Below are 26,256 nucleotides of genomic sequence, written 5' to 3'. Positions count from 1 at the left end.
TCTTTGGTTTTCAACAGTTTGGTTATGATAGACCTTGAGGTGGTCTTTTTTTTTGTTTATTTTGCTTGGTTGTTGCTTAGCATTTTGTAATTTTACATTTCTTTCCTTTATTGAACTTGGGATGTTTGGGGCCATTATTTTTCAGATATTTTTTTCTGTCCTGCTCTCTCTCTTTTTATATTCCAATTAAATGTATGTTGGACTGTTTGAGATTGTCTTCACAAGTCCCCAGGGCTCTGTTAATTTTTTCCCTCTGTGTTCTTCACCTTGGATACTTCCGATTGATGTGTCTTCAGATTTGCTTGGTTTTTCATCTGTCATATCTGTTAATTCCATTTAGTGAATTTTTTATTGTCATAAATTATATTTTTCAGTTCTTGAATTTCCATTCAGTTCATTTTTCATTTCTATCTTTCTGCCGATACTTCCCACTTCTCTCTGAAATTTTCATTCATTGAAAAAAATACTCATTTTACATATAGAGGATAGTCCTGATAGCCATTTTAAATTCCTTATCTGTTAGTTCCAATGTTTTGTTCATTTTGGAGTTGGACTCAATTTATTTTCTTTTCTCTTGAGAATGTGTTCCGTTTCTTGATTCTTAGTATGTTACTAATTTTGGATTATATCCTGGACATTATGAATGTTAAGTTATGGAGATTCTGTATTCTATTATTTTTTCTCTGACAAGTATTGTTTCTTTGTTTCAGTGGGTACCTTAATTGGTTGGGCTTGAACTGCAGGCTCTGCTTCGAGTCTATTCTGTGCCTGTGTGATTCACAGGTCAGTCAGAGATATAAAGAGATAGAGTTTGGGGATCCCCTCTCTAGTTTTTTTTTTTTCCTTCTGGGATTTCCCCACTCTTTTTAGTGTTCGTTGTTTTCAGACTTCACTTTTTTATTTTTTAAGGACAAAAAGGCAACAGGGTTTTCTGAGTGTGTCCTCACCCCCATTGTATACAACACTTAGCCCTGGGCTCAAAGCCATGAAAAAGGGAATTTACTTGTATAGTTCCCCATCTGCCTTCTACCAAGTGAATGCAAACTCCCACCAGAGCCTATATGCTTGTGTCCACGCTCCAGTACTTCTGCTGTTATTTGTATAATTTCCAGGCTTAACAATTACTTTCTGCAGGGGGTGCTGTCCAGTAGGGGTTTCTCATACCCAGAAGCAGAAGAGACTCCATGATGCTTACATGTTAGTTGGGAGACATAGACAGGAAGCAAACAAGCAAGATGATTCTAGGTCATAGTGATGCTATGAAAGAAAGAAATAAGGTGGACGTGACTGAAAGGAACAACTTAAAGGAAGGTTATTAGCAAGGTTTTCTGAAAAACTCCCATTTGAGTTGAGACCGAAAGAACAGAACTTGGTCATGAAAATATCTGGTTGAGAAATGCTTCTGGCAAAGGCAACAGCAGATACCAAATCCCTAAAGTAGGCGAAAAAGGGCAGTTTGGCTGGAGCATGGGAAGAGAAGAGAAGAAGGGTGTAAAATGAGGTTGGAGAGGTAAGGAAGATCATGAAAGGCCCTGGTAGACCGTGGTAAGGAACTGGGAGTTAGTGCCTCTAGATGAGAAACTATGATCACTCTAGCTGTAAGGGTGTGCTTACCAAACAGATTTGACCACTCCTGTTGTTTTGTCAGAATAGCCAATCCTTAAGAATCTTGACTGGAAGATAGTATGACCCTGTGATTATCTGCACAACCTGTCAGCATCATTGGAACAAAAGCTAGAAGACCATGCAGTCAATTTCTGCCATGTGTGGGAAGTTGTAGTAGATGTATTCTAATATCCACTCTAGTTCTGAGGTTCTCTGATATCACGGAAAAGAAAATGGCCTGAATCTAGAAAAATATCATGACAATTAAAACCACAGTTTAAAAAAAAAATGAAAAGCACAAACCTAGAGAATGAAAAGACGGTAGCAGAATGAAGCAGTGCAGTTCTTCTTAATTTTAAAAGATTTCACACGGGGACTTCCCTAGTGGCGCAGTGGTTAAGAATCCGCCTGCCAATGCAGGGGACACAGGTTCAAGCCCTGGTCTGGGAGAATCCCACATGCCGCGGAGCAACTAAGCCCATGCACCACAACTACTGAGCCTGCACTCTAGAGCCCGCGAGCCACAACTACTGAAGCCTGCACGCCTAGAGCCCATGTTCCGAAACAAGAGAAGCCCGCGCACAGCAATGAAGAGTAGCCCCTGCTCGTCGCAACTAGTGAAAGCCCACGCACAGCAATGAAGACCCAACGCAGCCAAAATATAAATAAATAAATAATTTTTAAAAAAAAAGATTTTTGCATGAGTTCTGCCTACAAGCAGTGGTCTCCAGCTTTTAAATATTGTTGTGTTACATAATAGCAACGTGTTGGTGTATGTTTCTTAGTCTGGTTTCTCTGGGGAGCAGCTGAGACTCATTTGCCCCTTTCCCTCGGTCTAGATGACAGCGCTTCTGCCGCCAGTAGCATGGAGGTGACAGACCGCATCGCCTCCCTGGAGCAGAAAGTCCAGATGCAGGAAGACGACATCCAGCTGCTCAAGTCGGCTCTGGCCGATGTGGTTCGGCGGCTGAACATCACCGAGGAGCAGCAGGCCGTGCTCAACAGGAAAGGACCTACCAAAGGTGGGCATTCGAGACTCACGGGAATCGGGCTCGTGGCACATTCTTTTTTTTTTCTTTCATTCTAAGTATCCTTATTTGTTAATTTGATTGAAGTATAGTTGATTTAGTGTTGTGTTAGTTTCAGGTGTACAGCAAAGTGATTCAGTTGTACATACCTATGTATCTATTTCTTTCAGATTCTTTCCCCTTATAGGTTATTATAAAATATTGAATATAGTTCCCTGTGCTATACAGTAGGTCCTTGTTGGTTATCTATTTTATATACAGTAGTGAGTCTATGTTAATTCCAACCTCCTAATTTATCCCTCCCACTCCTTTCCCCTTCGGTAACCATAAGTTTGTTTTCTGTGTCTATGGGTCTATTTCTGTTTTGTAAATAAGTTCATTTGTATCATTTTTTTTTTTAGATTCCACATAGCAGTGATATCATATGATATTTGTCCTTGTTTGGCTTACTTCACTTAGTATGATAATCTCTAGGTCCATCCATATTGCTGAAAATGGCATTATTTCATTCTTTTTTTATGACTGAGTAGTATTCCGTTTATATATATACCACATCTTCTTTATCCACTCCTCTGTCGATGGACACTTAGATTGCTTGCACGTCTTGGCTATTGTAAATAGTGCTGCAGTGAACATAGAGGTGCACGTATCTTTTCAAATTAAGGTTTTCTCTGGATATATGCCCAGGAGTGGAATTGATGGATCATATGGTAGCTCATTGCAGATTCTTGCTCCAGCAAATATGTTGCTCTCTTCATATTGACAGAAAACCCAAGCTTAGAAAAACAGTGAAGCAGCCTTAGGATTGTTGAAATCATCACACAAAGTGTGACAGTATTTTTTGGCTGGACGTTGGTGAATTGTAGCCCAGCGGTGCACAGTTGTAGGTGACCAGTAAATGCTGGTTGAGTCAAGGAAGGAATGTCCACAGTGGACCAGAGAACAGTCACTTATCCAGACTCTCTGGGATAGAGAGAGCTTGCAAAACAAAACCGAAAACCAAAGCAAACATGATTCTTTGGGCCCCTGTGGAGGCTGTTTCACCTAGAAACTTTTGGTGACTCTCATCTCTTTCTCTGTCCTCAGTTTAAAGATTTTTATTTTATTTATTTAGTTTTTTGGCTGCATTGGGTCTTCGTTGAGGTGCACGGGCTTCTCATTGCGGTGGCTTCTCTTGTTGTGGAGCACAGGCTCTAGGCATGTGGGTTTCAGTAGTTGTGGCACACGGGCTCAGTAGTTGTGGCTCGCGGGCTCTAGAGCGCAGGCTCAGTAGTTGTGGCGCACGGGCTCAGTTGCTCCACGGCATGTGGGATCTTCCCGGACCAGGGCTCGAACCTGTGTCCCCTGCATTGGCAGGCGGATTCCCAACCACTGTACCACCAGGGAAGCCTGTCCTCAGTTTACACTGTTGTCCAGTTCAGCACAGCAAACACTTACTTGATCACATGCCACACTTGAAGCTCTGAGTTGAGGACTGGGACCCAGAGGCGGGCAGGCCCCTCCCTGATTTGCTCAGAACCCTGAAGCTCATCGCCAACTTTCCCTCCGCCTTCTAGCGAGTAAGCTCATTTGGGGCAAAGCCTCCTGGTTTTTTTAAATCCCTTTTTCTTTTGTCCAGAAGAACATAGCCTACAACAGAATTCTATACGTATAAATAGTGGATTTCTGGCACATTTAAATCACCATTTCATTTCCCAGTGGTGCCTGGGAACAAAACAAAAAGCAATATTTGTGCTTTAAATAACTTTGTAGTGACCCTCTTCTTACAATTTTGGAAATAAAACGCCTCGTAAAAGCTTCTCTCCTCCTAGTTAGTACCCTGACGTCTGCTTTCAACCAATATGCATTGCTCGTCTTTTGCCAGAACGGCTTTTCCTCGTGGCTAACTCTACAAAACAGAATTCATCTTGGCTGTAAAATTCCTTTAGTTAAAACATTTGAGTCTGCGGCATGTAAATGTCCCCTTAAAATTAACTTTCTTATTTTGTTTGGATTTAACAAATTATTTCACAGTTACCAGCTTTTCCTTGGAGTCAAGAGAGGGTACTGTCTTGATGTTGCATATGTTAGTTTTTTCTCTGGTCTTGGATACATTTTCACACGTTTATGGAAAGAAATCTATTTCCTTGTCCTTCAGGATAATTATCACCAGCTCCATGTGAGATATACACACTGGGCGATGTCTACATTTTGAATAATCTTTTTAAATAATCTTTTTCTCCTAAGTTACAAAGCAATTAGGGTATTTTAAATAGAAACCAGGTTATTCTAGGTATTCTTGACCTACTCGGCTTTCCAAAAATAAATCTGATGACTACTGTATCCTAAAGGGTACATTTGAAGTCGTTGCTTTATATACAACTTCAGGCTTCTAAAACTTCTATTTTTAGAAAAGGAGGGGGGAAAAAGAATACAAGGGGCCTGCCTAGGAATTTTATTTTCTTGATTAAGAGTACAGTTTGAATTTTGGAAACTTTTAACTTTTTTTCATAGTTAGATCTGATGTTTCTTTTTAACATTATTTTCAAAAGTGAAAATAAACCAAAGTACGAGAGCCAAAGTCACACCAAGAAACAGAAAAAAGATTGTAAGAAAGCTGGTGAGCGGCACGCCCTGAATTCAGTGGGCTGTGGGTGCAGTTAGAGGGTGGCGGGAGCAGAGGGGAGAAGGAGGAGTGATTCCATAAGAAGCCCTGGGTCGCTGCTTCTCTTTCAGAGAGTGCCGTGTTGGCACGGTATGTACACCTCTATCTGGACAGCTGGCACTCCATAGCCGTGGCTTAGTTAGGGGATATTTAGACAAGACGGCTTTGAGACAAACCTCCTTTGGTTCTTAGAAGGCCACATTATTATTATCATTTGCCATTCTTTGGGCTTGCCATCCTAATACAGGCTTGAAGTAGCCTGGACACGTGGCATTCTAATTTTTAAATATTAAATGATTTTTTCCCCCAAAGATAGTTGTCAGAAGCTTAGGGCTCAGTGTTTTGAGCTGCTGGTGCACATCTTTGTGCCACTTGCCCAGTGACAGGGACGGCTGTGCCACAGAGAAACAGGCTGCCTTGGAAGGCAGTGAGCATCCGTGTGGGTCAGCCTAAAGGAAGTGCACGGTGAGCACGACATCCCCTCTGCAGCCATCCTGAACCGTCAGACCGCCGTGTCCACTCTCTGGCCTTAGTAATTGCCTGGGAGACCACGGATAATAACGCTTATCCTTTTCACGACGGTACTTCACTTATTTGAAGAAAGGTGTTCTGACATCTAAACTCTGACTTACTTTATCATCATTCTTCACATGACTTAACTAGTACACCAATGAGAACTGCAGTCTCATGAAGATAATTCACTAACAGATCAAGTTCAAGGCCTCCTGAAACAGAGGAAAGATTATGGCCAACCCTGTAAAATGCAAGGCCTGTGGACACACAGTTTAGAGAGAGAGAGTTATGTCTCAGACTCTACTTTTTCTTGGTAACCTTTTTCTGTCCCCGGGATTGGCTTTTTGTGCTAATTTTCCGCCTCTTTTTAATCCGGTGATACTGCCCTGGGTTTTAGGATTGCTATTCTCCTTTTCCTTTGCTTTTGTTATTTAAAAAGAAAGACATATGAAGAACTTGTTGCCTTGTCATGCATCTTGACTGTAGAGAACCTCAGCCTGCAAAGTTTGCTTTGTTCAGGTGGGATTTACTTTCAGATAGGAAGATTCGGGATGTTTTAACTATACTGAGCTTGGGCTACCATACAGTGGAGAAAAGAGAATCAAATAGTTTCTGGAGGCCTGTATTCTTAAAATTCTTGCTGATATTAAAGTTTTTTCAGTATTGTGGACTGGGGGCACAGAATGCGGTGAACAGACACCATTATATTACTATTCTGAGTGTAAATACAGAAAAACGTATGATGAACAAGGGAGTTTCTTGCAGAGTTACGTATATTGGAGAAAAATTGTGTAGGAAACAATTGAGCAAAAGCAAGCAATAGGGGCATGGCCAGAAAACTGTGGATCCTCGTATGATGGAAAGCCATGTAATCTTTAAAAATGTTTGTGTTCTCAGTAACAACAGGAAAGATGCTTGTGTATTATATTAAAAGGCAGAATCAGGATATAAAACTGGATATGTTGTATTTTTCAACTAAATAGGCAAAATCTATGCAAAGAAGAATGGAGAGAAGTATACCAAGAGTTATCTTTCTTTTTTTCTGAGTGGGAGGATGATGATTTTTTTTCTTTTTCATCTTTTACTTCGTTTCTAAATGTTCTTTGGTGTGTATTCTTTAATAAGCAGAAGGAATTTGTGTTTCAAAAATGACTCCTTTCTTACCACTGAAGCTGATCTTCACTGCACCAAGGTCAATGGCTCAGAGCAAATGTCCAGAGGCTGGAGCGTGCTAACATGTGTTCTCAAGAAGACAAGGAGGGACTTCCCTGGTGGCGCAGGGGTTAAGAATCTGCCTGGCAATGCAGGGGACACGGGTTCGAGCTCTGGTCCGGGAAGATCCCACATGCCGCGGAGCAACTAAGCCCGTGCGCCACAACTACTGAGCCTGCGCTCTAGAGCCCACAAGCCACAACTACTGAGCCCGTGTGCCACGACTACTGAAGAGCCCGTGCTCCACAACAAGAGAAGCCACCGCAATGAGAAGCCCACGCACTGCAATGAAAAGTAGCCCCTGCTCGCCACAGCTAGAGAAAGCCTGCGCGCAGCAATGAAGACCCAATGCAGCCAAAAATAAATAAAATAAAATAAATAAATTTTTTTAAAAAAAGAAGAGAAGGAATCATGGTGTGCAGTTAAATTCATAATAGATCCATTGTAGACATGCACGGCTAATTTCCATTTCCGTGCTAGGGAAGTGTTACAGGATTTCAATGTAAAATGTAGGTTAAAATACTGTCATTGTCCCATGTATGTGGGGATGGTCTGCTTCGCTATGCATTAACCAGCAAGAGTTCCTGTTTCTCATTTTCGATTTTGCTTGGGAGTTCAGACTGTCTTTGGCAGCTTGCCTTTTAAAAAACTTGAATGCACCTTTTGCAAACTTTTCTGTTCTTTATATTAATAACCCCATTAATTAACAGATCGGAGAGTGAATACATATAAGCAAAAACCTTCAGCTGGAGATGCTGACAAGCAAGACAGTCCTGTTGTTCCAGGACATCAAAATCTGGTCTCAGAATTTAGTCTCTGCAACTGGTGTTGAAAGCTGACTGCAGGTTGTCTTTAAGTAGCCTCTGCTACATTAACACTTAACCCTGATAGTCATAATAATTCTTGTAGCTACCATTTATTAATTGGGTGGGTACAGGCCTTTGCAATAGATATTTTGGATGCATTAGCTCATTTCACCGCTCCACAACCCTTTGAGGTAGGTATTACTGTGCCCATTTTACAGATGAGAAAGCAGCCTCTAGGAGATGGAATAATTTGCCCCAGGTTACACAGCTGGTTAGGGAAAATCTGGGACTAGACCCTAAGGCCTGGCTGAACATACGTTCTTTCTGCCATCTATGTTGCTTGGCTATGCATATCCCCCTTAGCAGTATTATTTAAATTAGCATTATTCAAATCAAACCAAATATTTAAGAAATGAATAAGTATATGACTTGAAATGAGAGTTCTTTTTTCAAGGTTTAATTTGATTTGCAAAGTGTCTCAAATACAACAAATCATATTCAGCATATAATTGTGTAAAATATTGTATCATAGTCCTTTCACAAATTTTATTAGCTAGGTGCAACTAACAAATGAAAAAATTTTAAGTTCTTTGCAGTGAATGAAATTAATGAATATTTAACTTAGTTCTTTATCCCGGTTAACCAAATTAGCAATTTTTCCCTCTCTCGTCTACTGTGCTTTCTCCTTATCTTTCTCCTTACAAATTGCTTAATTGCAGAAAGTAACTTGTGCTTTCTTTTAGACAGAACATGCTATAGTTTCTTCCATTTTCCTCTTTAATTGCCTTCCCCAGTTTACATAGGTGTTCATTAGTGATTTGTAGAAAAGGCTTGGTAGATATATTCAGTTTTTCAGAGACTGAGAAAGATTGTTTTTAAACTTTGTATTATGAAAATGTTGAAATGCATATAAAAGTAGAAAAAAGTGGGCATGTGCCACTCCCTATGGGTGGTCTTTTGTTTTACAAATAATTGGCCTTGTGTGTATGGCATTTTTTATTTTTGCCAGTATATCTTTAGGATAGGTTCCTGGAAGTGGGATTGCTGGATCCAAGGATAAATGCATCTGTAATATTGCTAGGTATTAGTGACTGGAACCTTCCCCAGCACATAAGTAATTATCTACTTTGTCTGACAATTTAGCAAAAGCAAGTTGTCTTCTCCAATTCCAAATATAGACATCTTTTCAATTTCGAAGTAGATAATTAGGAATTCTGGGTTCATAATGGTCAGGTGTGTTAAACTTTGAATTTCTACACATAATCACATACATGGTCATGCTTTGCATAATTAAATTTATTGTGAAACCTAATGGAAAGTTTTACTTATCAAATATTGCACACTGAGTTATTAATGTGATGTAAGTTAAAAGGATTTCTTCATCTTTAGATTATGACAGTATCATAATAATAAGCATTAGTAGATTTGACTACCTATACTTGAATTTCTATATTTACATCAACTGTAGTTTTGGAAATATATTGCCACAGGTAGTACTTCATGGAAGTCTGAGTATTCCAATCCCCCCGTTTAGAAAGATGAAACCTTTTTATTTCAGGCATACTTGTGAATGCTTTAGACCTGAGATTCTGAATACCTTTGTTAGAGATTTTTTTTTTTTAAGATTTTTTTGATGTGGACCATTTTTAAAGTCTTTATTGAATTTGTTACAATATTGGTTCTGTTTTATGTTTTTTGGTTTTTTTTGGCCACGAGGCAGGTGGGATCTCAGCTCCCTGACCAGGGATCGAATCCGCACCCCCTGCATTGGAAGGCGAAGTCTTAACCACTGGACTGCCGGGGATGTCCCATGTTAGAGATTTTCAGTTCCCACACTCTGGAGTCATTTTTCAGGGATGTTAACTCGAGGTAGTTTATGGGGACCTTATACTAAATAGTACGCACGGTAACAGGACACTGGGGGCCATGAACACTGTGCATGTGACTGCATCTGTCCCTCTGACAAGGCCTGTCCGCTTCAGTGGCCCCTCTCCTTCACTTCTGGTGGGTTGGTGGGTCTAAGGGAACTTACGCAGTGTGAAAAGTCCCACAGAAGCTCGGGTGTTTCTCTCCTGGACACTCTTCTCACATGAATTAGGGTCCTAGATTTCAGAGCAGGAAGAGCCACCCTTAGAGCACTTATAGACTGAAGTCTTTCCTTTATGGATCAGGGAAGTGGGGCCCAGAGGGTCTTGTCTGCAGTCACACTGCCAGTCGAGGACACACTGGAATTCGCGCCCTGGCCCCCGACTCCCAGACCTGAGCTCTTTCTGCACTCTCCTCCCCCCTCTCACTTTGCCTGGGCACGAGGAGGAAAGCAACTGTTTTGGGGCTGAGAACTGTCTGGGGTCTTCCTCGACCCCTCCGTGTGTGTGCAGGATGCAGTGGGGACACTCACTGGACCTGATTCTGCCTCAGGCACCTTTGCTCATAACTGAAATCCTTCATTTAATTCTTCTCACATTGTATTCAAGATACGACATTGCATTCAAGATATGACATTGCATTCAAGATATGACATTGCATCCCGGTGTCCAAAACAGAGCATTTCATCATCTGGGCATGGCCGTGGGATAATAACTACCACCTTTTACGTGCTGCTACATGCAGGGCACTATGCAGCTTGCCACTCCTCATTCCAAACCCTCACAGCAGCCCTGCAAGGTGGGCACTCTTATCCTATTTTTACAAAGAAGCCGAGGCTTGGAAAGGTGACTTGTCCAAGGCTACGTAATAAAGCCGAGTTGAGAATGAGTCGGTCCTAACTCAAGACTCTTTGCCCTTTATTCCTCTGTGCTCCTCCAACCATCCCGCTATCCCTTCCAATGAATGCATTCTAAACATATATCATGTATCACTCATTCTCCTTTTATTTTGAGAAATTCTCCTTTCAGTGCTATGTATCTATGTTCGGCCCCTAAGAACAATTAAAATAATTATTTTTTAAAAACCTGTTATGAACTGGAAGAATGTCTCATATCTTGGTGTCATCTCAAAGCCAGGGATCCATTTATCTTAGCACCTGATGAGCAGGAAATTGTGTCTGAACCTTCCCTGGTGCTGTTTCTCTTCTGCAGTTTCTGAGATCGCTTGTCTGAAAAGTGACTCATTATGGCTGTTCTTGTGTCCTGCTGTCCTTATGATCCAGGCTAGTATCTGTTCAGAGTGGACATTAGGAGACACTGTTTTCTTCCAGAACTTTTCTTTATGGTGGCAACATTTTTTCCTTGAGTGGCTAATCATGTTTAGATATGGAAACATGAAAGAGACCTGACATGATGTCGTGTGCACAATAGGTATTTAGCAAGCATATTGGTGTAGTCGTGATGCTATTTAAGAAGTCAGTGGTGACAAAAAGCCAAGGATATTATCAAGATAAGGATGTAGTGGTGATTGGATCTTGCCAAAATGAGAACCGTTCCAACTTCTTGTCACTCCAAGTGTGGCCGCCATCCCCCCCTCCCTCCTTCTCCCCCTCCTCCTCTCCATATCCACTATTTTTCTTTTATGATTTCTCATTACAACTTTAACAATTCTGTTTGCTTTTGATGCTACTCTGTTATAGTTTAATGTGTAAGGTTTATTATGCCCTCTGAGAAGGCCCGTTGTCTGCAATTGATGTTCTTTTTATGGGCTTTAAAAAAATCCCATTTCCTTTTTGGGGAGAAGGACAATACTAGATTATTATGAGACTGAATTTTGAAATTATGACTCAAGGAAAAATAAAAAACAGTGACTCAGATGGACTTCCCTGAGGGTCCAGCGGTTGAGACCCCGTGCTTCCACTGCAGGGGGTGAGGGTTTGATCCCTAGTCGGGGAACTAGGATCCCGCATGCCGTGTGGCACGGCCAAAAAATAAAAAATAAAATTAAAAAAAAATACAACAGTGACTCAGAAATGGCAACACAATGCCTTTTCTTGAAAGTGGGGTCTTTGTTCTCGAAATTTAGTCTGATCAACAAATGCACGTTGGACACCGTCTGTGTCAACATTACAGGGGCTGCTGCCTTCGTGGAGCCCCCGGGCAATGGAGTGGGCAGGAATAAACAATGTGAGGACAGCGGCAAAGCAGGGACCAGGGGAGCCCAGGAGGCTCGCCCAGCCTGGTTGGGTGGGCATGTAAGTGGGTGAGGCAGGTCCTGGCCCAGGTGCCGGAGAGGAGCTGGGGGCCAGGCGTCTTCCATCAGCCCCTCCAGGCCCTTTCCTTTACCCTCCTCCAGCCAGCTCTCTGCCCCGGGAGCTGAGCTGTATGGACCACACCGACCAGCCCCACGCTCTCCGCTCCGGTGAGGTTTGAGCAGGGAGATCCCCAGCTGGGGAGCGGAAGGAGGGAGAGTGAGGTCAGAGGATCTACCCCCCGACTGCTGCCACACGGGGCCCCTCGGGTTGGCTGTGTCCCCACCCCCTGGATGTAGCTGCTCCCGCAGCAACGTCTCTCCTCTTAGGGTCTGGTGACCTAACTCCCCTTGGCCCTGCAGGCGTGGGATTAGCTATAGCTGTGCTGCTCTCAGCCTAGGAGACGGGGCAGTAAGCCTGGGGCTCGGTGTGGAGTCCAGGCCACTCCCCAAGCACACGGAGAAGGGTCTAGGTGATGCCCCCTCCCAGCACGACGTCTACACCCACTCTAACTGGGGAAGTAAGGCTAGCCCGCCTGAAACAACAGCCCGCAATCAGGCACTCAGCTGTGAGCTACAGACTGACGTGTGACAGAAGATCAGAGCGGGGCAACCAGGGAGGCCTGGGCTAACGAGGAGAGGCCCTTCGAAGCTGGAGGATGGCACAGACAGGTGGTTCTCAAAGTGTGGTCCCTGGAACAGCAGCGGCAGCAACCTGGAAACTGGTTAGAAATGCAGAGTCTCAGGCTCTGCCCCAGACCTCCTGAATCTGGGGATGGGGCCCAGCGATCTGGATTTTAACTCCAGGGGATTCTTCTCCACAGAAACAAGCTAAGGAGGTGGGAATGAGGCCGGATTTGCTTGTTGGGGGGTGGGGGGGTGGATATTGGAGCACCTGGGTGCGTGGTGGGAAAAAGAAAATCAGTGGAGAGAATGAGCTCTGATCACTGAGGTTGTAAAAGAGCAGGATGATAGCGAGTGGCCTGGAGGCACAGGGGCTTGGGAGTCGGGGGACGTTGTTCTCTTCCCTCCTTCCTCTAGGCCCGGGTGTGAAATGCAGCTGGACCAGTCGTGTTGTCCCCGCTGGACAAGATAACGCATTTCAAGTTGTTAGCACTCTGCCTGGCGCCGGGCACTCAGAGCTGCCATCATTGTTTCAGCTTTTGCACTTTGGTGGGTTCTGATGACCTGTCACGTGGTGTAGCGGGCTGTCAGGAGCCGTTGGCGACTATGGGTGACGGATGTTTTTAAGGAGATTGGCCTGGACAGAACCGGCTGAGTGCACTGGGAGACCAGCCCTCGGTTCTAGGAGCTGTGCTGGGGGAGCCACTGCAGAGATGGTAACAGTGGAATGAAAGACGCCCAGCAAGCTGATACGCGTACTGTAGTCACTCCCTAGGGCCTCTGTTGTGAATTAGTACAAACAGAAATTGATTCCCTCACAGTTCTGGAGACCAGATGTCTGAAGTCAGTGCCACTGGGCTGAAATCAGGGTGCTGGCAACATTGTCCCTCCTGGAGGCTCTGAGGGAGAAACTGGTCCATGCCTGTTGCCGGGCTTCGTGGCTGCTGTCTGTCCTTGGCTAGAGGATGTGCCACTCCAGTCTCTTGCCTCTGTCCTTACGTGGCGAGCTCTCCTCCTTATGCATCTTCACCTGGGCCTCTTTTTTTCCCCTTAATTTATCTTATTGAAGTATAGTTGATTTACAATGTTGTGTTAATTTCTGCTGTACAGCAAAGTGATTCAGTTATTCATATACATGCATTCTTTTTTTTTTTTGTATTACTAGTCTTTTTTTTTAACATCTTTATTGGAGTATAATTGCTTTACATTGTTGTGTTAGTTGCTGCTGTATAACGAAGTGAATCAGCTATACATATACATATATCCCCATATCCCCTCCCTCTTGCATCTCCCTCCCACCCTCCCATGCCATCCCTCTAGGTGGTCACAAAGCACCGAGCTGATCTCCCTGTGCTATGCTGCTGCTTCCCACTAGCTATCTATTTTACATTTGGTAGTGTATATATGTCAATGCCATTCTTTTTCATATTCTTTTCTGTATGGTTTATCACAAGATATTGAATATAGTTCACTGTGCTATACAGTAGGACCTTGTTTATCCATTCTATATATAATAGTTTGCACCTGCTACTCCCAAACTCCCAATCCATCCCTCCCCCACCCCTCCTTCCCTTGGCAAACACATCTCTTCTCTATGTCTGTGAGTCTGTTTCTGTTTCGTAGATAAGTTTATTTGTGTCATATTTTAGATTCCTCATGTAAGTGTAATCATATTGCATTTGTCTTTCTCTGTCTGACTTACTTCACTTAGTATGATCATCTCTAGTTCCATCCATGTTGCTGCAAATGGCATAATTTCATTCTTTTTTATGGCTGAGTAGTATTCCATTATATGTACATATATACACATGGGCTTCTTAAAAGGACACGAGTCATTGGATTCAGGGCCCACCCAAATCCAGTATGACCTCATCTTAACCAATTACATCTTCAAAGACACTGTTTCCTAATAAGATCACATTCTGAGGTTCTGGGTGGACGTGAATTTTGGGAAGACACTAACACAGTACATGTATTTAAAAAACAAAAGACAGAATGGAGACTGAAATGGTAGGTGAAGTAGAAAGAGGAGATAGAGATGAGATGAGGATGGCATTTCTTTTTTTTTTAATTTTTATTTATTTATTTATTTATGGCCGTGTTGGGTCTTCGTTTCTGTGCGACGGCTTTCTCTAGTTGCGGCAAGTGGGGGCCACTCTTCATCGCGGTGTGCGGGCCTCTCACTATCGCGGCCTCTCTTGCTGCGGAGCACAGGCTCCAGACGCGCAGGCTCAGTAGTTGTGGCACACGGACCCAGCTGCTCCGCGGCATGTGGGATCTTCCCAGACCAGGGCTCGAACCCATGTCCTCTGCATTAGCAGGCAGATTCTCAACCACTGCGCCACCAGGGAAGCCCAGGATGGCATTTCTTCCTACTTGGGAAGTGTTCTGTCCTGGCAGAGAGTGGACATCAGCATGGGGAGCAGATTGTGTGTGTTAGGAAAGATTCAGGATCTCTGTTTTGGAACTGTGGTATTTTCACTGTGGAATATTAGCTCTGAGCCCTGGTCTAGGCCCTTGGCTGGAGCAGGTGTTCAGGGAATGAGGAAAGAGAGCGCTTGGAGAGAGTGGAGAAGGGTGTTCTGCTCTGGCTGGAGGGGCCTGACGGTGGCTTTTTAAACTCTCTTTCACAATTAAAAAAAAAAAAAAGGTAGTCTGGCCCTCAGCTTTAGGCACTGAAAAGTTTCAATATATTAAAATTTTGACATTCTAGGCAGTTTTGTCACTGGTAGTGTTTTTAAGAGCCTGCACTGAGGTAGATTTAATTCTGGGATGAAGAAAATAAATTCTGCTAGCATTTTAAAATAAACTTTTAATTTTAGAGTAGTTTTAGATTTACAGAAACGTTGCAAGCAGAGTACAGACGGTTCCCATTATCTCCTGCACCCGGTTTCCCCTATTGTTAACATCTTATATCAGCATGGTGTGTTTGTCACAACTAATGGGACGATATTGATACATCATTTTCCATCAAGGGGCGTGCTTTATTCAGATTTCCTTAGTTTATCCCTTATGTCCTTTTTTGGTCCCAGGATCCCATTTGGGATTATATTTAGTCATGGTCCCTCCTTAGGCTTCTCTGAACTGACAGTTTCTCAGATTCTCCTCGCTCTTGATGCCCTTGACAGTTCTGAGGAGTACTGCTTAGATAATCCATTGACTGTCCTTCAATTTGGGTTTGTCTGATGTCTTTCTCATGATTAGACTGGGGGTGGGTTTAGCGAGAAAGACCACGGGGGTAAGGTGCCATTCTCATCACATCTACCAAGGATGTGTACTGTGAACATGACTTACCACTGTTGATGTTGACCTTGATCACCTGAGATGTGTTTGTCAGGTTTCTCCTTCTCGCCACACCTCCGCTCTGCATGGTGTAGAAGGAAGTCACTATGCACGGCCCACACGGAAAGAGTGGAGAATATGCTCCACCATCTCAAGGACAAAGTATCTACATAAATTATTCAGAATTCTTCTGCCTGGGGATTTGTCCTCCTCATATATTTATATCAGTGTGAACCTGTGGATATTTATTTGATAGTTGGGGGTATAACCCAGTACTACTTTATTTATTCTGTTGCTCACATTGTTGTGGCTTTGGCTCTTCCCATTGGCTTCTGGGTCCCTTTGCCACACCCCCATCAGTGTGGGTTTTGTGAGCACTTCCTTACTTTCTGGCACCATAAGATGCTCCAGGCTCATGTTGGATATTCCCTGTCTCAGCCCTGGATTCAGGTGCTTCCCCAAGGAGCCCTGGTTCCTTTTGCTGTAGAATGGTATTAGAAACTCAGGTTTGGGCCCTGGGTCTCTCAGCAGACAGAGCTGGGAAATAGATGTGTTTATACAACCCGTATACACAGACTTACCTATAATTATGTATCTGTGTGTCTGTGTCTCTATTAAGCTAGACATGAGTTCACACTGATGTCTCCTCCTCTTCTCCATTCCACCTGGTTCATTCTAGCCTTCCCCCCTTGCTGGTCTGTAACCTCCCTCTCCAACAGTGAGAAGCCTGGCTCCTACCATATGGCCCTGTGGGAAACAACTTTACCAACTAGAATACAGTGCTTATGTGCAGTTCCTTTTGTAGTCTTCCAGTCTGTGCTCATTACCAGAATTACTTTGTCTGCACCTTTCCTCTCCACCCCCTTCCATTACGTTGCATGTTTGTAATGCAGTTGTAATGCAGTTAGATTCTTTTGTCACAGTCTGCATTCCGTTATGGGGTTCCCCATCTCCTTATTGGCTATTATTGTATTTGCGTGTATTTAGGTTCACTCTTTGTGCTGTAAGGGTCTGTGGGTTTTGACAAATGCATAGCGTCACACATCCACCACTACGATATCACACAGAATAGCTTTACCACCCTGAAGAATCTCTGTGCTTCACCTAGTGACACCACCCCCAGTCTCTGGCAACCACTGATCCACTTTCTGTCTCTATAGTTTAACCTTTTGTAGAATGTCATTTTAAATGGAATCGTGCAGTATGTAGCCTCTCAGACGGGCTCCTTTCACTTGGCAATATGGATTTAAGACTCACCCATGGTTGTGTGGATTGGTTCATTCCTGTTATCACTGAATCCTATTCCATTGTCTGGATGGACCACAGTTTGTTTATCCATCACCAACTGAAGGACATCTTGGTTGCTTCCAGTTTTCACAGTTATAAATAAAGCTTGCTATAAATATTAAATGAAACTTTTGTGTATACATAAGTTTTCAAATCATTTGGGTTAATACTTAGTGTAAGCACAATTACTGGATCCTATGGTAAAATTTATAAGCCTCAACTTTGTAAGAAACTGCCAAACTGGCTTCCCAAGTGGCTGTACCATTTTGCATTCCCACCAGCAATGAAGGAGAGTTCCTGTTGCTCTGGATCCTGACCAGCAGTTGGTATGTTGTCTGTGTTTTGGATTTTAGCCATCTTAATAGGTGTAATAGAGATATCTCATTATTGTTTTGATTTGCATTTCCCTAATGATAAAAGATGTTGAGCATCTTTTCATATGCTTATTTGCCATCTGTATATATTCTTTGGTGAGGTTTCTGTTCAGATCTTTTGCCCATTTTTTTAATTGGGCTCTTCATTTTCTTATTGTCGAATTTTAAGAGTTCTTTTTATATTCTGTATACAAGTCCTTTATCAGATATGTGATTGGCAAATGTCTCCCCCAGTCTATAAATTGTCTTTTCATCCTCTTAATGATGTCTTTTACAGAGCAAAAGTTTTGTTGTTGTTGTTGTTTTCATTTTAATGAGGTCCAAGCTATCAATTTTTCCTTTCATGGATGTGCTTTTGGTATTGTATCTAAAAACCCATCACGAAACCCAAGGTCACCCAGATTTTTCTCCTATGTTTTCATCTAGAAGTTTTATAGTTTTGCATTTTACACATAGGCCAGTGGTCCCTTCTGAGTTAATTTTTGTGTAAGGTCTGAGGTTGGTGTCCGGGTTCATTGTTTCAGCGCCATTGTTGAAAAGCTCCGTTGTCTTTGCACCTTTGTCGATTCTGCTAGCATTTGAAATGGACGTCCTTTTTCTTTCTACATTATCTTAAGTCCTGTAAGGAGTTTCCTTGAAAAGGCGAAAGTTCTGATTGCCTTTTCTGCTTGTCTTACAGCAAGACCACTGGTGCAGACCTTGCCTTTAAGAACCACCGTCAACAACGGCACTGTGGTACCAAAGAAAGCCAGTGGCTCCCTGCCAGCCCCCTCGGGGGCCAGGAAAGAAACCGCTGTACCTGCCACAGCCAAAAGGTAGGCAAGAAGCGCCTTACATGAACTCTGAAAGCAGTTCTGGCTCAGATGCTAAAATAAGTATTAGTCTTTTATATGACACTTTAAAATTTCTCCTTTGAGTTAAAGCTTATAAAAGCACAATATTTGGTGTGTTGCCAAAACAGGAACCATGTCGATTTATTATTCTGCGTTTTTTTAGTTGTAATCATACAGTCTTTGAAATCTCATTCACTAAAGCCGCAGTGCACCATTTTGTGTTTTTACTTAAACTTCTCTTTTGGAAAAACAAGTGGGAGTATAACCTATATAAAAAATGAATATGCTGCCCCCAAGTCCCAAGGGCTTGGAATATAGCAAAATTCAGATTGCTGTACCGAGCTTAAATTTTTATCAGTAAAATTTGTATAAGCTCGTACTTTTAAATGATGCCTAACAGTGGAGCTTCAGGTGTTTATGTTTGTCAGATAGAGCATAGGTTGCTCTTAATTTTCTATAATTTCATAGTTGTCATATTAAAATTGTATATTTTATATGCCAGGCCAGTTTTCTAAATTTTTATGCCCTAAAAAACCGAAATATCTGGTAGTAATATAGCATAGAAAACCTTAAAGAAATTCTTTCTGCAATGCTACCTCATGGGCTTGTTAGAAGAACTCGTAAAGTTCATTAAAATGCTAACTTGCTGGGCTTCCCTGGTGGTGCAGTGGTTGAGAATCTGCCTGCCAATGCAGGGGACACGGGTTCGGGCCCTGGTCTGGGAAGATCCCACATGCCGTGGAGCAACTAGGCCCGTGAGCCACAATTACTGAGCCTGCGCGTCTGGAGCCTGTGCTCCGCAACAAGAGAGGCCGCGATAAAGAGAGGCCTGCGCACCGCGATGAAGAGTGGCCCCCGCTTGCCACAACTAGAGAAAGCCCTCGCACGGAAAAGAAGACCCAATACAGCCAAAAAAAAAAAAAAATGCTAACTTGCTTTATGTGCACTGGGGATTCGGGGTGTGAGTATGCTTTGCAGTGTGCTGGGATACCCACTGGGCTGGTGAGAGTAGATTTGATGCTGCATTGTGACTCGGAATGAAAATGTAACAATCCCGTCTTAGCTTTTAAATATATAGTGTTTATACGTAAAGGCTTATCCTTCACCAAGCAAATTTGCATTGTGTTTCATCAGATAGAGTTTCATGTACTTATTGTTTGTGAATTTTAAGAAAATTGGTTTTGCAGGGCTTTTTAGAACTTTAAAATGAAATTCTCAGCCTCATTTCATACCTTTTTAATACTTCTTTGAATCGTTCATTTATAATCAACATGAAATGACCTTCTGGATTCTGATTGGCAGCAGTAGATATGGACTGTCTTTTATTCATCTAGATGTTATAAGATTGACAGACTGACTTTTTAAGTTTCAGGTTACCATCTGTTACCATTTTTTTCTTCTTTTTTTTTTAATTGTGGTAAAAACCACATCACATTAAATTTACCATCTTAACCATTTTTAAGTGTACAGTTCAGTAGTGTCAAGTATATTCTCATTGTTGTACAACAGGTCTCCAGAACTTTTTCATCTTGCAGAACAAACTATTTGTTGGCCAAAAAGTTCGTTCGGATTTTTCCTTAAGATGGGAAGGAAAAACCCGAACGAACTTTTTGGCCAACCCAATATATCTCTTCAACAGTAAATCCTCCTCAGAGCCCTTGGTGACCACCTTTTTCCTTTCTGTTTCTATGATTTGACTACATTAGATACTTCATATGAGTGGAATCATGCAGTATTTGTCCTTTCATGGCTGACTTATTTCACTCAACATAATATCATCAAGGTTCATTCATATTGTAGCATGTGACAGTATTTCCTTTTTTTTTTAAAGTGGCTTTGTATTTTATTTATTTACTTAGGCTGTGCTAGGTCTTAGTTACAGCTCGCGGGATCTTCATTGCGGCATGTATGATCTTTTAGTTGCAGCATGCGGGATCTTTAGCTGTGGCATGCCGACTCTTAGTTGCGGCATGCATGCAGGATCTAGTTCCCCCACCAGGGATCGAACCCGGGACCCTGCACAGGGAACGTGGAGTCTTACCCACTGGACCACCAGGGAAGTCCCAGGATTTCCTTCTTTTTTAAGTCTGTATAACATTCCGTTGTGCGTATATACCACCTTTTCTTTATCCATTCATGTTGATGGACATAAGGGTTTCTTCCACCTCTTGGCTATTGTGAATAATGCTGCAATCAACATAGGTGTGCACATATCTCTTTGAGATCCTGCTTTGAATTCTTTTGGATATATACTCAGAAGTGGGATTGCTGAGTCATATGGTAATTCTATTTTTAATTTTTTGAGGAACCTCCATAATGTTTTCCATAATGACTGCACCATTTTACATTCCCACTAACAGTGCACAAGGGTTCCAATTTCTCCTCATCCTTGCCCACATTTGTTGTTTTCTGTTCTTGATAGTGGCCATTCTAATGGGTGTGAGGTGATATCTCATTATGGTTTTCATTTGCATTTCTCTTATTATTAGTGACGTTGAGAATCTTTTTCATATGCTTGTTGGCCATTTGTATATATCTTTTGGAAAATTTTCTATTCAAGTCCTTTTCCCATTTTTAATTGGGTTATTCATTTTTTTGTTGTTGAATTGTAGGAGTTCCTTATATATTCTGGATATTAATCCCTTACCAGATACATGATTCACAAATATTTTCTCCTATTCCATACATTGCTTTCTCACTCTATTGATAGTTTCCTTTGCACAGAAGTTTTTAAGTTTGGTGCAGTCCCATTTGTTTATTTTTACATTTGGTGTCATATCCAAGAAATAATTGCTGAATCCAACGTCCTAAAGCTTTCCCCCTATGTTTTCTTCTAGGAGTTTCATAGTTCTAGGTCTTTAACACATTTCAAGTTAATTTTTGTATGTAGCATAAGGTAAGGGTCCAACTTCATTCTTTTGCACGTGGATGTCCAGTTTTCCCTACACCATTTGTTGATGAAACTGACTTTCCCCCTTGTGTAGTATTGGCACCCTTGCTGAAAATCATTTGCCCATACATGCAAGGGATTATTTCTGGGCTCTCTATTCTGTTCCGTTGGTCTATATTATCTGTCTTTATTCCAGTACCACACTGTCTTGATTACTGTTACTTTGTAGTATGTTTTGAAATCAGGAAATGTGAGTCCTCCAATTTTGTTCTTCTTTTTCAAGATTGTTTTGGCTATTTGGGGTCCCTTTAGATTCCATATGAATTTTAGGATTTTTTTTCTATTTCTACAAAAAATGCCATTGGTATTTTGATAGGGATTGCATTGAATCTGTAAATCACTTTGGGTAGTGTAGACATTTTAACATATTAAGTCTTCTAATCCCACAAAAATAGGATGACTTTCCATTTATTTGTATCTTCTTTGATTTCTTTCAGCAGTGTTTTGTAGTTTTCTGTCTACAAGTCTTTCACCTCCTTGGTTAAGTTTATTCCTAAGTAGTTTGTCCTTTCTGATGCTATCATAAATGTGGTTATTTTCTGAATTTCCTTTTCAGATTGGTCATTGTTAGTGAATAGAAATACAACTGATTTCTGTGTTTTGGTTTTTGTATTCTGCAACTTTGGTGAAATTATTAGTTTTAACAGTTTTTTTGTGGAATCTTTAGGGTTTTCCCTAAGATCATGTCATCTGCAAACAGAGATAGTTTTACTTCTTCCTTTCCAATGTGGATGCCTTTTATTTTTTTACATGTCTTATTGCTCTGGCTAGGACTTCCAGTACTGTGTTCAACAGTGATGAGAGTGAGTATCCTTGCCTTGTTCCTGACCTTAGGAGAAAAGCTTTCACCATTGAGTCTTTCACCATTGAGTATGAGTTCACTGTGGGCTTTTCATATATGGTTTTTACTATGTTGGGGTAGTTTTCTTCTGTTCTTAGTTTGAGTGTTTTTATCATGAAGGGTGTTGAGTTTTGTCAAGTGCTTTTTCTGCGTCAATTTAGATGATCATGTGGTTTTTGTCTTTCATTCTCTTAATGTGATGTACAATATTATATCGATTTTCTTATGTTGAACCATCCTTGCATTACAGGTGTAAATCCCACTTGGTCATGGTGTATAATCCTTTAAATGTGCTGTTAAATTCAGTTTAGTAGTATTTTGTTGATTTTTGCATCATTATTTATCAGAGTTATTGGCGTGTATTTTTTCTTGTTGTGTCTTTTTTTTTTTTTTTTTTTTTTGGTATCGGAATAATGCTGGCCTCCTAGAATGAGATTGGATGTGCCCCCACTGCCCCTTTAGTCTTTAGAAGAGTTTGAGGAGGATTGGTATTAGTTCTTTAAATGTTTGGTAGAATTCTGGAGTCATGCCATCTGGTCCTGGGCTTTGCTTTGTTGGGAGAGTTTTGATTACTGCTTCAATCTCCTTACTAGTTATAGGTCTATTCAGAGTTTTCAATACTTAAGGATTCAGTCTTTATAGGTTGTATGTTTCTAGGAATTTATTCATTTCTTCTAGTTTATTCAATTTGTTGGCATGCATTTATTCATAGTAGTCTCTTATAATCCTTTTTATTTCTGTGACATCAGTTGTAATAGTCCCTCTTTAGTTTCTAATTTTAGTTATTTGAGTCTTCTCTCTTTTTCTCAGTTTAATGGAGGATTTGGCAATTTTATTGATCTTTTAAAAAATCAACTCTTGGTTTCATTGATTTTTTTCTACTGTTTTTCTTTTCTCCATTTTGTTTATCTCTACTGTAATCTTTATTATTACCTTCCCTCTGCTAACTTTTAGCTTTATTTGTTCTTGTTTTTTTCTGTTTCCTTGAGGTATAAAGTTAAGTTGTTGATTTCAGATCTTTCTTCTTTTTAATGTGTTTTCACAGCTATAAACTTCCCTCTTAGCACTGCTTTCTCTGCATCCCACAAGTTTTAGAATGTTTTGTTTTTGTTTTCATTTGTCTCTAGATATTTTCAAAATTCTCTTGCGATTTCTTCTTTAACTCATTGGCTGTTTAAGAGTGAGTTGTTGAATTTCAAGATTGACTTTTTAAAGTAGCAAGTAGTTAATGAAAAAATGAGATTCTTTTTCTTTATTCTTAAAGAAAATAAACTTTTAAAATTTATATCTCTTTATATATTTGGCATTTAAGTAAAAGGAAAATTTTTTTTCAGAGCAAAAAATCATAAAAGTAAATTTGAAGTGTAGATACAATTTCTAGCTTTCAGTTCCTTTCATGAGAGCATATGTCAAGCATTCTTGCACTTTGATTTTGTAGAAGGCTCTGTGTTTGATCCAAAGTAACTTTGATGTAGTACAATAATGTCCTTCACTTAATAGACTGTTTATGCTTTTCTTAGACCTTGCAGGATTAATTGGCACAACTGTTAGAATCCCTGGCAAATTGTGTGTTGAGTTCTAGTATTTGAAACACTGATTCAGGGTAGGATAAGGCTGGGGGAGGAGATTTATGCAGATGACTACAGGAGTGAGGCTCTGCTGAAGAATCTAATTGATACTTTCTTTTCACAGGATGTGAAAAAGACAAAGAGCCGTAATGGTGCTTCAGCCCCTCTTTAAATCAGTGATGATGATAGAAATTATCTTTTGATAATAAAAGCGTATTAAGCATCAAGCTTTTAATACCATTATCGCTGATCCTCAAAACAACCTTCCAAGGTAGATATTATTATCCCTGTTTTACCAGTGGGTAAACTGACGCTCAAAGAAGTGAAGTAACTTGCCCGGGATCAAGTGAGTAGAGAAGCTGGGCTCAAACCCAGGTCTGTCTGGATCCAGAGCTCACACTCCTTTCACTGTGATAGGCTGCTTCTTGCAAAGATTTCCAGGTCAGCGCTTACATCGACTCATATAAAAATGCTTGATATAATTACTCTTTGGAAACCATCCCTTTTGTGTGCCCCATCCTGTCTGGATGGTGCCCTTTAGAAACAGTGATGTTCTGAGATGCCCCTGAGGGTGCTGACAGGAGTAGCAGGCAGGGGCGAGGGTGACTCTGAGCAGAGACTGGCAGCAAGTTGCAACTCTGAGAGGCAGAACTGCCCATTAATATGGGGCTGCAGGGCCTGAACTCCCATTACAGGACCAGGCCCCTTGCTGTGAGCAGAAGCCTGGGTCCTCTGCCCCCTGTTTCAGCCGTGTATGAAGGAGCTCATGGAAACTGCTTGCCCTCAGCAATATTACCTTAGAAGGAAAGGATGGTGGCGGGGAAGGATAATCAGTAGTCATCATATTTTATATATGTGTGTATGTGCGTGTGTGCGTGCGTGTGTGTGTGTGTGTGTATTAGCATTTAAACAATAACCATCCTTCTAGAAATGTTCTTAGGCCTCTGTAGACTCTTCTTTTTAATTTACAAAATAATCAGTTTTATTCATTTGATAAGCTATTGTCCGGCAGCCAACTAGAAATACGTGGTTTTCTAGATTGAGTGTCTGAGACTCTTGGTGTTTCGGTGTGGAGCATAGTGATTCATTTATTTTGTTTCTCTGCCTTTTGTGGGCTTCCGTGGATGTGAATTCCCATCTGTCTGGAAGTTGGAAACCCAAACAGTGGCATATAATAATTACTCTGTGACGAAGTTCCTATAGATCTCTCCTTAGGAGAGAATTTTGAAAACAGAAGCAAGCTGGGCATTCTGCCTGTTAGGATTAAAACAACCTCCGAGCCATTTCAAATACATTTATAATCATGTAGGAATTTTTCTGTAATCAGAGTTCCAAATTAACCAAGCTGGGGCATCTCTGCTGTGTGGATGGGTATATGTTTGTTTTCTTTTCTCTGGGGTTTTTTCAGCCTAGTACTAAAGAACAAAATCCCCTTTGGAAATTGTCCAGCACCCAGGGGTTGTGCTTTGTGTTGCCAATTAAGACTTCGATTGGGGGCGTGATTTGGAATCCTTGGGAAAAGCTTTGTTTCCATTAGTGAAAGGAGAAAAGGCAGAAAATCCGGGGAAGACATTGTAGGGTCATACCTTCCTCAGTGGGGATGCTGGAGCTGACAATAGAATAACATTTCCACTGGCTCAAAACAATCACTCATTCTTTCCACTCCTAAGTAGAGCTTTACAATAGGGCAAAGCTGTGAGAAGAGAGATCAAAAGAACAAAACTGGTACAAAAAGAGAGCATTATTTTTAAAATGCTCTGCTCCAGTTGGAAGGTAGGATGGTAAATATCTTTGGCTTTCAAACAAACAGCTGATAGTCCTTTAGAAAAATAGTTGTACTCATTAGAAATACAGCATTTGTAAAAGCACCAAAGTCAGTGCCAGGTACTTACTTACATGGTTTAAATCTGCTTTGGGTTTTTTTTTTTTTCTAATATATTCTTTATCATTGAGATCCATTGAAATGTATGTGTTAAATTCAGGTTTTGAGTGTGGTCTCTGTAACAAGCTAGAAATGGGAGTTGGTGCTGTTGAACAGAGGAAGATGAATTGGTACTTATTGTCTTATCAGAAGTGTTACAAGTGTTGAGCCCCCTCTGGGCTCAGGTAGTTGGCTTCATATGATAGAAAACAAACTTATTTTGGTCTGTCAAATTCTCTTAAGGCCACCAACCTTCTTAGGAAATGCCTTGGTTTTTGCTACAAAGATGTCTTTAGACAAAGATACGAGCATTTCCTAATTACTGAAGTTGCCTGACCTCAATCTGTCACAATTACCTCACCCCTTGCAGGACAAAAACCAGGTTACTCCTGGTCCCATGTTGATTTGCCCGTGCTCAGCGTAGAGCCCAGTATAAATTGATTCTAAATGAGTATTTGTTGAGTAGATAATCGTTTTAATCTAGCGTTAATCCCTCCGGCTGTCATGACAAATGACCTCATCAGAAGATCTCGGGTCATGAGTACAAGCTTCCCCTCAAATTAGTATTTTCTTTCTTTTTTTCTTTTTTATTATTTATTTATTTATAAATAGGACCCGGCTGTGCCGGGTCTTCGTTGCAGCATGTGGGATC

General features: G+C 41.3%; 1 protein-coding gene across 7 annotated transcripts in view; it reads left to right on the top strand.

Moving 5' to 3' along the window:
* EML1 (EMAP like 1) overlaps positions 1-26,256 on the top strand; it is a 198,447-nt gene that overhangs the window by 115,161 nt on the left and 57,030 nt on the right. For all 7 annotated transcript variants that reach the window (XM_082450286.1, XM_082450282.1, XM_082450281.1 and 4 more), the window contains exons 2-3: positions 2,445-2,627; positions 18,171-18,306. In XM_082450286.1, the coding sequence (XP_082306412.1) occupies positions 2,445-2,627; positions 18,171-18,306 (319 nt within the window). The remainder of the gene's footprint in view (positions 1-2,444; positions 2,628-18,170; positions 18,307-26,256) is intronic.

The sequence above is a fragment of the Balaenoptera physalus genome (assembly GCF_965194825.1).
Source record: "Balaenoptera physalus genome assembly, chromosome: 2".
NCBI lineage: Eukaryota > Metazoa > Chordata > Mammalia > Artiodactyla > Balaenopteridae > Balaenoptera > Balaenoptera physalus.
The sequence above is the reverse complement of the archived record's forward strand: the minus strand, read 5'-3'. Positions and strand labels throughout refer to the sequence as shown.